This window comes from Octopus bimaculoides, chromosome 4 (genome assembly GCF_046866305.1).
Source record: "Octopus bimaculoides isolate indiv1 chromosome 4, ASM4686630v1, whole genome shotgun sequence".
NCBI classification, from domain to species: Eukaryota; Metazoa; Mollusca; class Cephalopoda; order Octopoda; family Octopodidae; genus Octopus; species Octopus bimaculoides.
In genome coordinates, this window is record NC_142931.1 from 60,130,730 (window position 1) to 60,145,961 (window position 15,232).

Here is a 15,232-nt window from a genome sequence, read left to right on the forward strand (position 1 = left end):
AGTAGAAGTCACTTTCTCCCATGTGTTGTGCTAAAGGATTGAACCTGAAGCTACATAGTTGTAAAGCAAATGTAACCACTCATTTTGAAGATCAATATTTTGCAAGAAGTACAGGGTGCGGTGAATGTATTGTCTAAATTATGCGAAAATGAAAATAACACTGACATCTCATTTTAACATATATATTTACCAAAATTACATTAAAATATCTTGAAATGCTAGAGTAAATTTATTCAATAAAATTGCCATTGGCTTCAACCATGGCCTCCAGATTACTTCAGAATCTCTTCCAACTCTTCTGGACGGTCTCCTTGTTTAAGTTGATCAATATTGCCATAATCCTTGCCTTCAGTTCATCTTTGGTGTTACAAGAAGTTTTGTTGGTCTCTTACTCAACTGTGCCCCACATCTAATAATCAAGAGGTTTGAAGTCTGGGGAGTTAGGTGGCTAGATGTTAGGGGTGATGTGGTCACAGAAATTGTCTGACAGCCATGACTAGGTTCTTCTGCTTGTGTGGCATGGTGCAGAGTCCTGTTGCCAGACATAGGGTCTTCCAGCAGCCATCCTCTTGACCCAGGGCAGCACTATCTCCTCCAGGCACTTGATGTAGGCCTCTGTGTTGAGTCTGAGGCATAACATTGCCATCACTAGTGATCATGCCAAACACCATGATGTTGACTGGATGTTTGATTTTTATCACTCTTGGTACATGTTTTGGGAACACGGCAAGCCAACAGTTGTTCTGTGTGTTCACCCTCTGTTTGTATTGGAGTGTCCAAGCAGTACAGCATGTTGTTTCCAAATTTCTGGCAGAGTGAATTGTGTCATGGTGCTGTTTTTCTCACAGACAGTGCCCAACTGACCCTACTATACTGTGTAGTCAACAAAAATAAAGACAACGCACAAAATTAAAAATATGAAATGGCAACAAGGAATCCAAGTGAACTCTTTGAGTGAAAACTACCACTCTATTTGAATTTTAAAAAAAAATAGTTTCATTATTCTTTTACAATCATGTTGCAACTGTGGAATAATAGCAAATTCAATGAGCTGTGATTTTGACTTTCAAATCTTATTCGTGTTCATTTCACTGTATTAATGTTTTTAAGATAAGTATGTGTGTCACACAATCTAATTTTCCTACCCCATAGATATTTGGTGTTATGCCTATTTAAGAAACAAACTTTACATACCTTTTATAGATATTTTATAAAAAAATTTTTAAAAGCTGATGTCGATTTTTCTGTAGCCTTTCCTGTGCAGTTGGTGAACTAATGCAAGTCTCGGGTTCATTTGTTTTACATCTGTTTTTCCATCCTTACAAGGGTTGGGTGAATGTTGAGGTATTGTTTTTATAGTTGTATACCCTCCTTGATGGTATACAAGAGTGATAAAAATCAAACATCCAGTCAACATCATGGTGTTTGGCATGATCACTAGTGATGGCAATGTTATGCCTCAGACTCAACACAGAGGCCCTTACCTGTTTTCCAAGTTATAATAGATTTCTTATTCTATACAGTTTCCAAGACACAATGTAGCTAGACAATTTATTGACAGGATTTTTAGAAACTTTTTTAATTATCTTTCTCTTTCTGGAATAACTACATTTTAAAAGTAAGTTTTGTTTGAACAAACTGCTTTAGCTATATTTATGATTAAATATTGAGTTTAGCTCACTCTACTCCAACTCTGTTTAACAATTACTGCCTCTATTAAAATATCCTAAGCAATTTCGAAATGTATGCATGTTCTGTAATGTTTGTAAAGTGTATCAATAATAAAAGGATTTCATTTGTAAATTATATAATTGTGATATGTGTACAACATATGGCTGTATATAATATAATGGTAAAGTTTGTGGTGTTTTTAAAATTTTTTAAATTTATATATACTTTTTCTGTTTAATGATTTAGTCAAAAGAGAACTGGCATTGCCCATAGCTCTTTTCAAATCTTCAAAGCTGGTAAGGATAAGTTACCTTCAGACCAGAGATCCTAGTCCAAATGCTTGCAACAGTGTGTACTCCACTTAAGGCACCCAAGGTCCAGGTGGTAGTGTCGAATTGGGCACCATGCCACTGGACTGGCTCCTATGCAGGATACGAAACTTGGCTTGTAAAGACCTGTTGGGGCAAGCGAAATCGAAATCGTGATGGCACCTGTGCCCAGCATCGTCTTCCTGGCACTTGTGCTGGTGGCATGTATAAAGACATTCGAGCGAGAACGTGCCAGTGCCGCTGGACTGACTCCTGTGCAGGTGGCACATAAAATACACCATTTTGAGCATGGCTGTTGCCAGTACCACCTGACTGGCCCTCATGCCGGTGGCACGTAAAAGCACCCACTACACTCTTGGAGTGGTTGGCGTTAGGAAGGGCATCCAGCTGTAGAAACTCTGCCAAATCAGATTGGAGCCTGGTGTAGCCATCTGGTTCACCAGTCCTCAGTCAAACCGTCCAACCCATGCTAGCATGGAAAGCGGACGTTAAACAATGATGATGATGATTAGAATACAGGTGGAATAAATTGAATTTGAGTCAGGTATAAGAGTAAGGTCAAGTTGTTGCAAAAAAAAAAAATGCATAAATTGTTGAGAAACAAATACTATATTTGAAGTTATGTAGCCTAATGTTTAGAGTGAGACATTCATGATTGTTAGATCATGGTCTTCATTCCTGGACTGTATGTTATATCCTTGAGCAAAACACTCCGTTTCATGTTGCCCTGCCATCACTTTGACATGTGGCACATTGTGCACCTGTACAGACAATGTCACTTTGATTGGAGAGAGTGAGTTAATGTGTCACACCAACATTTGATCTCTATAAACAAAACATCTGTGCAGGTTGTTTAGCACGAAGTTGTGGAACACTCATTTGTTTGTCTACAACAAAAGAGTCTGCAACAAACAAATATTTAAAATTGGTTTCAAATTTTGGCACAAGACCAGCAAGTTCGGGGGAGGGGTCAGTTGATTATGTCGATCCCAGTACACAACTAGTACTTATTTTATCGATTCCAAAAGGATAAAAGGCAAAGTTGACCTCAGCAGAACTTGAATGCAGTATGTAAAGACAGAATTTGAACTCAGAACATAAGGACAGATGAAATGTCACTAAGTGTTTTGTCTGGCATGCTAACAATTCTGCCAGCTTGCTGCCTTAAACAAATATGGGAAATTAAACTTTTGTACTGGTGACCTTTTGTCTATCCATCTGTTTTAGAGTTTAATACTTTGGGCAGTTTGTGATAGGAATAACAACTTACTGTGACTAAGGAAAATAGACTTTCTATATGATTTGATTATAATTGTTTTTACCATCAATGACATTTTAACAAGATTTCGCTGGTTTGAATGTTAAAGAGTTAATGTTGATATAGCAGAAATTAAAGGTGACCCAGGTACCTTTATCATTCTAAATTCATCCTTCTGTGTGTGTGTGTGTAAAAGGGATCAGAAGAATTGGCACTTTTAGTATCAGTTATATATTGAGTTAAATTGACTTGATTATAACTGCCATTTCAAATCTCCCACAAATTTTATTTTATTGAATATATGTATTTTTTGACTTTCAATTATTGCAACCTTTATACTTTAAATATCATTCAACCACGGTAGTGGTTGAATATATTCTTAAGTCCACCATTTCGTCAATCGCAACAGCTTCCAAGCTTCACCACTAATTCAGTTCTTAACTAAATTGCAAACTGTTAATACTTTTAAAGAGGACACCTCCTCAGCTACACTTTGGCATAAATAGTTTGAGATTTGGTTCAGTAGAAAAACAGTTACATCAAAATATCTGCAACCTCCAGGGCTGCAGTAAGGCAGATATTCATCTTCAATTAACATAAATTTTTCAATTTTTCTATCATTCTTAGGCTTAAATGATAGAAAAATGCATGTGAAATTCAGAATCGCTAGTCGCATTGAACAAAAATTAATAGAAAAAGAGTTATGAAGTAAAATGTTAGGAAATTTCATGTCAGTAAGTAAGGGAGTAATGCTTCAGAAATAAGAATAAAGAATATATTTCTAAAATGAATGTTTACTTTCTAAGGCAGTGAGCTGGCAGAAACATTAGCACACTGGGCGAAATGCTTAGCGGTATTATGTCTGTCTTTACGTTTTTGAGTTGAAATTTCACTGTGGTCAACTTTGACGTACAGATTATATAATTTTTTTTAACTAAACTCTTTCAAACTTCTGATACTGGTAGAATATGTCACATAGAACAGGGTTTATTCTTAACATTTTTGACAAAATTTTGTATTTTAGAAGCGGTATTTCGTCTGTCTTTATGTTCTGAGTTCAAATTCCACCGAGGTCGACTTTGCCTTTCATCCATTTCAGATCTATTCAATTAGACGTACAAGATTATTTAATTAATTTTCTTCAACTAAACACTTTCAAATTTCCGATACTGGTAGAATGTGTCACATAGAACAGGGTTTATTCTTAACGTTTTCGACAAAATTTTGTTTTTTAGAAGTTATTCTGTCAGAAGTTACAGTGTATTCGTGTTTTAATAAGTGCCAATACACAAAACTCTCAGCTTTTTACTTACTCTCTAACTTCTGCTGATGATATATATATGTATATATATATATATATATATATATATATATGTGTGTGTTAAAAAAAGTCTCATCATGCAGTCGAACCAATGAAAGCGCCTCTCACCTGGTCGCTTGACACGCTAAAAATAGCAGCCAAAGTATCCCTCTACCTAAATCACACGCCCATTGTATGTAATGTCCTAGATTATCCCTAAAAAGACGGCTTGCTGAAGGCTGGAATGTCTTTGATGATATGTTTGCAGTATCAGGGTTTATTTGAGGCTAAATAACAACATTATGGTCAATTTCTATATTAACACCCGCATGATTTTCACTAAGAAAAAAAAACAAAAACATTGATTTTTTTTTGCATGGTATCAAGTACCTTAATCTCCTAATATGTTGCAAATCCCTTATTTTGGTTCGGAAAAAATAAAGTGGGGTTCCCCCCACCCAATCCTAGAATCATTGGAATTTTTTTTTTTTCTTCGTTGAATGAATTCCCGTGACCTAATATTGCAAAATTAGGTTACTTAAGGTGAGCCTAGTAACTGATGGTTTTGGGTCTTGTTGTTTGTAACTTTTGGTGAGCCATGGTGCAACCAACAACATGGTAAAAATCTCTGCCATTAATTTGGTGTGGATGGGTAATCTTATTATATAAAGCTGAAGTTGTGTGTCTGTGTGAAGCCTTTTTAAAAGTTTATAGAAATCCATATTTACCACTTTTTCATAAAAATTTTTACATCAATGGAATTTTCTCGATGTGAACTTTCCAGTGCAGTAATTAGTTTTTTAAAATTCTGTTTACTTTGTGTGATTTAAGGGAGATTTGGCTGTTGTTTCTAGCAACTTTTATACTTCTTCCCTTCTACTTGGAACAGCGTTCTTACACATGCGCTCAACAGAGAGAGAAAGTGATACATACAACGTCATAAATTAAACTTTCTTCTCAGTATTCTTTACCTATTTTTCATAACATTGATACATAAAAACACACACAACCACATATACGTAATCTGTGACAACAACATACACATTGCTCACGTTCTCTATCTCCCCCTCTTCCTCTCTCAAACGCATACACGTGCAAGTAAACACAATCATTCACGTTCGTCAATGTGGCATAACTACAGAGTTGTACCCACCGACTTTGGAAGGTCATAACTTTCATAAAAATGAATATTTTTTCATGAAATTTTCTATGCATATATTATTTATTATGTAGATTCCGAATATACAAAAATTTTCGGTGAAAGTGTTTTGGGAGGGGGGTGGGGGACAATTTTCGGAAATTCCTCTTAACTTCCAGGAAAATGAATATTTTTCTGTGAAATTTTCTACAAATATACCTTGATGTATGTACATTTCGAGCATGTAGGAATTTTGAAGGAAACAACTGCAGGTTATTTTTGAGAAGTGTTCCCCACTCAGTGGTGTTTTGGAGCAAGTCGTCCATATTTGTTTCATTTTTCTCTATTATGTGCGTAAGTGCATCCATAGATTTCTAATGAAGTAATAGGCAGTGAAGAGAAGCCGTCACAAGAAAACTTTTAACTACCTCTATTCCTTTCTCCCCCTCTTCCTCTCTCGCTCTCTCAACCGCATACACGTGCAAGTACACAATCATTCAGTAAAATATAACTCATGTTCGTCAATGTTTTGTAAATATACCATGATTTTCACTAGGGTGTTAGGGTTAGTGTTTCAGGGTTAGGGGTTAGGGTTACGGTCAGGGTTGGGGTTTTAGGGTCAGGGTTGGGGTGTTAGGGTTTAGGGTTAATGTTAGGGTTAGTGTAAGGATTAGGTTTAGGATTAGGGTTGGGTAATTGTGCGGGTGTTAATCTGAAAAATTACAGATATGTGAAAAGTACCAACCTCGCCATCTATTATAACTTTTGTTGTTCTGTTTAATATATACATAGATTTTACCTCTAAAGAAGAGAGTTTCTGGGGAAAGAAAGCAACCGGTTTAAAATGACAGCAACAGACTGCAGCAATTTACCACATTCCAGAAGCTACTTTGAACATAATGCAAAATGGTGCATCAACATTTTCTGGCCAATCTGATAGAATTCTGGCAAAACTGTGTACCAACAGATGACCAGCAATTGCTTCATCAGAAATTGCCGTCCTAGTTCATGCGAAAAGGGATTACCCTGCTGTATATAATCAGGGCAGCGCAAAAAGTTGTTTTGCACAAGTATTTGTATAGCCAATTAGACGGATGAAATTTACGTACACTTAATAATGTTATGCAAAACAGCCTTCAGACTTTCCCTATTAATTTCATCGTCTTTTGAATTATGAACATATTTACATCATAAGGGTTTTTTCGTTGTAAGGCTTTCTTTTTTAGTTGATTTTCACCTAGCAAGACTTATCGCATAGATGGCGTAATAAGTCACACCCGGACAAGGTTGGGTTATACTGCTAGTATCAAATAATTCAATCACAACATATATTTTAATTAAACACGAAAAAAATTGAAATATTATCATCACTTACATGAAAAAATTGAAATATTATCTTTCAGTAGTTTATAAGGTGAGATCTTATATTATTAATTGACATATTATTAATTATCTTATAACAGCAATGCCTGGAAAAATCATGGATTACATGGAAAAATGTGAGCTGTAAAAGTATAGGACAAGCTATTACTTCTAGTAAAGTAAAGAATAAGAAACTTTTTACTTAAAATATTGCAGCTAAAATTAAAATTTGAAAATTAAAACTTATTTTATTATAGTTTACAAATAACACTATACTTAAGTAGAATTTGGCTAATTTACTACCTTGAATACAAAAAAAAGTGACTAATTAGACAAACTTACAAATTAGCTGAAAAGTTTTGTACAATAAATTTAAAAGATGAGAACTGTAAAGAGTGATAAATTAGAAGAACTAGCATTCTTTGCTGCAATATTTTACATAAAAAGTTTCTTATTCTTTACTTTACTAGAAGTAATAGCTTGTCTTATACTTTTACTGGTGTAATGACTTGTCCTGTACTTTTCCATGTTTATAATCTTAAGAATATGACTTTTCATGCTTGCATTTTTCCATGTAATAAAGAATATGTTTGTTGGTAAAATAACATCAATATTTAACATTTTCTCATATTTGCTGCTTCTCTCTTATATTTTGCAGGAAATAACCAGGATAGAAGATATTCAAATCTGTATTGACACTTTGGAACAACACAGCTGGAACTTAGATGTATGTTATATTTTATATTTAGCAATTTTTAATTAATGCAAAACTTAGACATTGAATAAAGGGCTTATGAAGTATAATAGCTGTGAGGTTAAGATGATTGGCTGCAGACCATATGATCATCAAATCTCACTTCAGCTTTTGTGGTGGTGTTCCCTGAGTATTATACATAATTTGGCTTGCTTCAGTTCTTCTTGAGAAAAAGAAAGAAAAAAGGAAAGGAAACAGAATAAAAATATTCCTCTCGTGCAAACATGTTGGATTGGATGTAAAGTATTGAATCAAATCAAATCATCATTTAACGTCTGCTTTCCATGCTAGCATGGGTTGGACAATTTGACTGGGGGCTGTCAAACCGAATGGTCACACCAGACTTCAATCTGATCTGGCAGAGTTTCTACAGTTGGATGCCTTTCCTAACGCCAACCACTCTGAGAGTGGATTATAAATATCAATGAATAAACTTTCTAGTTTATTCTTTGGCTGGTTTCAGTCATTGGGTTACAACCATATTACAGCACTAAGTTTGATTATATGAGCCCTTACACTTTGGTACTTAAAGTTGATTGGGTGTAAGGGGACATAATTGGAGCAGCAGAGAGCACCATAAAGTATTTTTGACTGTGTGGTCAAATTTAAGTTTTTATTTCGATGAAATAATGAACAGTGATTCTTCTACCTCATACCAATATGTGCATGGGCTCTCACCCACATAGAATGGACTGCTACTGAGTTTTGTTTACCAAATTTCATGTACAAGACTTTGGTCAATCCAAAGTTATGGTAGAAGATACTTGCCCAAGGTAATGCACAATACATTCAAACCCAAAATAATATATGAACAAAGCAAATTTCTTAACCACATAACCTTGCATGAATGTATATCCTTAGCTATTGCTAGTGCCTTAGCTGTTTCTCTTGTTGCAATAAGAAAATACACATGGTCACCAATGTATTTTAAAATATGTTGCTCAAGTTATTGTCTTGAAGTAGACCTATTAGATAATAGGGTCTTACCTACATTATCTGAAAATAAGATAGGATGGTCACCAATGGGATGTCTTTGATCATAGGTGTACTTAATCAGACTGACCTATGGTTAAACAATAACAACAAAATATATATGCTAAGCTTCATGCTTCTTCAGAACAATCACAAACATGAAAATGCTACACAAGTTTAGACATGTTTTCTTGATAGCCAAAGTAATATATTTTTCTTCTACTGATTTGTATGAGTATTTCAAAGAGTTTTAGCTAATTTATATTGTCCCTGGGCAAAGTTGACTTGAGCATAAAGAAACAAAACCAAATACTACTAAGTATCTGGCCTACCTTGATGCACTGATCCTATCACCTTTGTATTTACATCTGACAGAAATTTCATTCAAAATGTTTCAGTTGACCTTTTTACACTTAGGTTCAATCCCAGAACAGTATGGTTGTGAAACTAACTTAGCCACATAGCCATACCTGTGCCCATTCTATATATATATATGTATATATATATATATATATATATATATATATATATATATATATATATATATATATATTTAATGTTGTGAATGAGACTTGCCTTGGAAAATAAACTCTTTATGTGCTTCTATAATATAAAGTATCTTTTAGGACTTCACATTTAACTTCATGCCAAGAATATAATTTTTAAGTGTAGTTAACTAAAATTTATTCAGGGAACCTAAATATATTTCTTTTGAAACAGTAGTATTACAAAAGGTAGTGCATTGTCATCATTATTATTATTATAGCAGCAGACAAAATGACTTATAGTATTAACCCTTTAGCATTCAGATTACTCTGTCAAATATAATACATGTTCATTCACATTAATTTGAATTAATCATGTGTTCTCTTGTAATCTTGAGATTTCGATGATGTGATTATGTTTTGAATGACATTGTTGGATATGCGTGAGAGGCCAGATCTGGCCAGTTTAAACATAAAACAGGTAGAAAATTTGGGGTTGGATATTGCCAATTTAAATGCTAATGGTTTAATCAGGGCCTTTTGCGGTTTGAGTTAAAATTCTGCTGATGTTAACCTTGACGTAGTTCTAGAGTTGATAAAATTAAATATTAGTTGAGTATTAGGTTGAGATAACTGACTTCACTTCCAGTACCACCTTCTCCACACCCCAGTCTGTTGTGCTGATCAGCATTGATAGATATCTCTCATCACTAAAAAAAAAGCAGTCAATCAACTTTATTTATCTGCATTCTTGCATGAAGTAACAAATAGTAATAACAGCAGTATAATTATAAATCCTAATTTATATTAGAATTTCTAATTTCAAATAAATTTGCGTCTCTTATCATTGAATTCTGTGTCAGGAAGTTGTTTCTAACATCTAGGTGGCCATTTTGTTCTCATACACACCAGTAGACAGTTTGGATCACTAAGTTGAGAGAGTACTATCATCCAAGAGGTCTGCAGTTTATATTCTATTATTGGCACTGCATTGTCTGTGGCCAAGACACTTAACTATTAAATGCTGAGTTAATCTATCTGTGAGTAGGCACTGCAGAATACAAGCATTTAATGCTGTAAGAAGTTGCAGCAGTGTAAATTTGAAGAGTGGTTCATTAACTTGCTCTGCCATGATCAAATATTTGTGTGGACATGACTCCTCTTCTTGTGGGCATGGTCAGAAGAGGAGTTAGGTCTCACTTGTCAATAATGTTGATTACCAGTTGATGGCTCTCTTTGGTCATGAAAGAATGAAATGATATTGACCCAGTCATCTGCCAGTTGGACAGATTGTCAAAAGAAATAACGGAAACATCAGTATATATGATATTGACCATTAGTATCTCTCCTGCTTTCATCAATCTGTTTAACTATTTGAATGTGCATTTTTGGTTGACTTTTTGTCTTCTACAACTTCTAAGTGGAAAAACCACATCATTAACTCCTATAAAATTTAGGGCAAGCAGTTTTTTCTTCAGCTCTACTGTTGTCCTCTTATAAACTGTAAAATGGCTGTACAATAAAGATGCATCACTATCATCATCATATGTTCACTTTTCTGTACTCGAATGAGTCAGATGGAATTTGTTGAAGCAGATTTTCTACAGCAGGATGCCCTTCCTGTTGCCAATCCCCTCTGGTTTCCAAGCAGGGTAATATTTCCTATGGCCAGACATTTTCTGCAGAAGACTTGAAATGAACAACATTACTGGTATGATGATAATGTTCATTTTCAACCATCATGTGATGTCAAAACAAGGACACAACGTGTGCTTGCATGTGCAATAGGCTTTTTAGTTTCCATCTGCTAAATTCACTCACAAGGCTTTGTCAGAAATTCAGATCTTCAGCCATTATGTTGTACTCTTGATCGAAGCATAAAATTCTACTTGTTTTACTTTGCTTAAGTGATTTAAAGATGAGTTCTACTTTCTATTTTCATAAGATTTACTAATTTTTTTTTCTATTCTTATATGCAGGAAGCTGTCCAAAGTGCTATCCCCACTGATGTATGTTCACCATCTGTAGACAGAATTGCATTTGATACAACAATAGTTACAACAACCCCTTCCGCCATAGCTACTGCCACTTCTACCACAAACACCACTCCAGCAAGTTACCATGTTTCATATAATGATAATGAAACCAGTTACTCTAAGTCTTACTCCTTGTCAACATCTACACCTGCCTTGTTTAAAACCGATTCATTTCCTGATATGAGCTACTCTCACCAGACAGTTTCTCCCTACCAGTTAAAGTTCATTGTGGAACACAAAAATGACTTTGTTGATTTATTTATAGAGAATACAAAAACTGTTGGTAGGTAAAAAGTATTCTTTTTCCCCTTATAACAAAACATCTTTTGTTACAAAAGCATTGCATTCTTGAAAATCCTTGCTATAACTTGAAGCCCATGTCATGAAACCTATTTTCCCATTGATGTGGAAGTCCATGAACACACGGACCTCACTAGGAAAATACATTTAGTGTTACAGAGCTCTAAATGATCATTATCCTATATGGCAAGATTTTAAGTAATGCAATGCTTTTAGAATATAGGGATGACTTTTTTCTGTTTTTTCATTATGATTTTATTAGTACATTTTTATGTACTATATTCTTTGTGTTTCACATTCGTTATAGTAATGATCTTTGATATTCTCTGACTGATTTCAATCATTGGGTTGCAACCATACTTGGGCTGTCGAAGTTAAATTTTTTTTTTTAGTTGGGTATATTTGCTCAGCCTGGTATTTATTTTAGTACTTTATGCTAGGAGAATAGGGAGCAGAGCGGATAAAGTAATCTCAGTTTATCAACTGACTAAATTTAATTTTTTTCCATAAAGAGATGTATCTCATTACCTTAAGGTATTTTTGTTTGATGCCCCAAATTTATGCACGCGCACGCGTGCACACACAAGATCATGAGCTTCTGTGTAGTTTTCCTCCACCAAACTCCACTCATATGATATTGATCAACTCAAGACATCTGCCCAAAGTGCAGCTCAGTGGAATCGAAGCTGGAGTCACATAGTCACAAAGTATGCTTCAAAATGGAGGAACTAATATCTTGCGATATTTATAGAACCTGATATCGTTTAGTCTCTCTGGTCAACCCTGATCAACCAAGCCTACAAACTAAGGCAGTCCAGTTGTGGCCATCCCACAACTTCCAAATTAATCAAGATGTAACTGAGATGAAAAGAGTGACAGAAGATTTTGTTATTAAAAATGAAAGAATGAAAAAAGTAATATTAATCTGTTTATTTAATTAAAGAATTGAATAATACTAATCAGTGTAAACTTCAAAAAAATTGGTTTCAATTAACTGAGGGTCTTCATTAAACAAATAAATAAATGGGTTAATAAAATTCTTAAATTAAGTTCATTTACTGTGATGTCTTTTGCCACTGATTGTTCTTAAGTATCTCTAGCTACATGTTAGTGTCTTTGTTATAACACTGTGTAATATGATTTCTGTCCTTGGGTAGCAGCTGTTATTTCCTATTTGCTTACTCCTAGGAATTATGAAAAATGGTTAATATTTCTTTCAAACTTTGCTTTTCTTACTACATTTATTCAAACACCAAAGAATCCCTCTCGACACATGGCTATGATGCTCCCCTACTGCTCATGATCAGAGATCTCATGTCATCTATCAAGGGACATGCTTAAGTGGTTAAGCTCAAGCAACTGTCAAACAAATCTGTGGTATTGAGCAGATTATTTGCTATAATGATATTTCTGCTTCAGCATCTCCATGCTAAATCTGTCTGAAATGTAATGGAAAATGGGTCCATTTCAAACCATTGATGTCCAGATCACAAACGCAAAGTTTAAAGGGAACAGAAGTCTTTTCCTTTGATTTCTAGATAAAAAGCAAAGAGAGAATAACACTTACTGGCCAAAGACATAGAAAAAAAATTTGTTACACAGGGTAATTATTTCTAACCTCTTTTTTGGAAATGATAGAAAAACTTACTCTTTTACTTGTTTCAGTCATTTGACTGTGGCCATGCTGGAGCACCGCCTTTAGTCGAGCAAACCGATCCCAGGACTTATTCTTTGCAAGCCTAGTACTTATTCTATCGGTCTCTTTTTGCCGAACCACTAAGTTACGGGGATGTAAACATACCAGCATCGGTTGTCAAGCGATGGTGGGAGGACAAACACAGACACACACACACACACACACACACACATATATATATGTATATATATATATATATATATATATATATATATATATATATATATATATATATATATATATATATCATCATCATCATCATCATCGTTTAACGTCCGCTTTCCATGCTAGCATGGGTTGGACGACTTGACTGAGGACTGGTGAAACCGGATGGCAACACCAGGCTCCAATCTAAATTTGGCAGAGTTTCTACAGCTTGATGCCCTTCCTAACGCCAACCACTCAGAGAGTGTAGTAGGTGCTTTTACGTGTCACCTGCACGCAACGGCCACGCTCGAAATGGTGTCTTTTATGTGCCACCCGCACAAGCCAGTCCAGGGGCACTGGCAACGATCTCGCTCGAAAATCCTACGGTAGCCAGTCAGGCGGTACTGGCAACGGCCACGCTCAAAATGGTGCATCTCATGTGCCACCCGCACAAGAGCCAGTCCAGGGGCACTGGCAACGATCTTACTTGGCTTGCTGGGTCTTCTCACGCACAGCACATTTCCAAAGGTCTCGGTCAGTAGTCATCGCCTTGGTGAGGCCCAATGTACGGAGGTCTTGCCTCACCACCTCAGCCCAGGTCTTCCTGGGCCTACCTCTTCCACGGGTTCCCTCAACTGTTAGGGTGTGGCACTTTTTCACGCAGCTATCCTCATCCATTCTCACCACATGTCCATACCAGCGCAATCGTCTCTCTTGCACACCACAACTGATGCTTCTAATGTTCAGCTTTTCTCTCAAGATACTTACACTCTGACGGGTATTCACATTGACATTACACATCCAACGGAGCATACTGGCTTCATTCCTTGCGAGCTTACGTATGTCCTCAGCAGTTACAGCCCATGTTTCACTGCCATGTAGCATGGCTGTTCGTACGCATGCGTCATACAGTCTGCCTTTTACTCTGAGTGAGAGTCCCTTTGTCGCCAGCAGGGGTAAGAGCTCTCTAAACTTTGCCCAGGCTATTCTTATTCTAGCAGCTACACTTTCAGCGCACCCACCCCCACTACTAACTTGGTCGTCCAGATAGCGGAAGCTATCGACTACCTCTAGTTTTAACATCTGCCACAAACAAAAACTAACTTCCTAGTTAACCTGCCTTTGATGTTGCTGCACCTCTTATGTGTCCATAGCTTGCACCGGGTATATCTTATAGAGTTACTACCTACTCCTTTTCTACATACTGAACAGGGCCATCTACCTGAAGGGGTTTGTGTTTTATCTACCTTCCTACTTATTAGGATTTTAGTTTTAGTTAGGTTGACTCTAAGGCCCTTCAATTCTAGACCTTGCTTCCACACCTGAAACTTCTCTAGTTCTGATAGTGACTCCGCAATTAGGGCAAGGTCATCAGCATAGAGGAGCTCCCAGGGGCAACCTGTTTTGAACTCCTCTGTGATTGCCTGGAGGACTATGATAAATAAGAGGGGGCTGAGGACGGAACCTTGGTGGACCCCTACCTCTACCCGGAATTCATTGCTGTACTCATTTCCAACCCTCACCTTACTGGCAGCATCTCTGTACATGGCTCGCACAGCTCTCACTAACCATTCTTCTATCCCAAGTTTCCTCATTGACCACCAGATAAGGGATCGGGGGACCCTGTCAAAGGCTTTCTCCATGTCAACGAAAGCCAGGTACAGAGGTTTATCCTTAGCTAGGTATTTCTCCTGCAACTGTCTCACTAGAAATAAGGCATCAGTAGTGCTTTTACCTGGCACCAACCCAAACTGCATCTCATCTAAATTGATTCGCTCCCTAAT

At 36.1% G+C, this 15,232-nt stretch overlaps 1 protein-coding gene across 1 annotated transcript in view; it reads left to right on the plus strand.

Annotated features, from left to right (window-relative positions):
* LOC106883438 (FAS-associated factor 1) overlaps positions 1 to 15,232 on the plus strand; it is a 72,345-nt gene that overhangs the window by 15,032 nt on the left and 42,081 nt on the right. The window contains exons 2-3 of the mRNA XM_052967123.2: positions 7,717 to 7,785; positions 11,249 to 11,588. Of these exons, the coding sequence (XP_052823083.1) occupies positions 7,717 to 7,785; positions 11,249 to 11,588 (409 nt within the window). The remainder of the gene's footprint in view (positions 1 to 7,716; positions 7,786 to 11,248; positions 11,589 to 15,232) is intronic.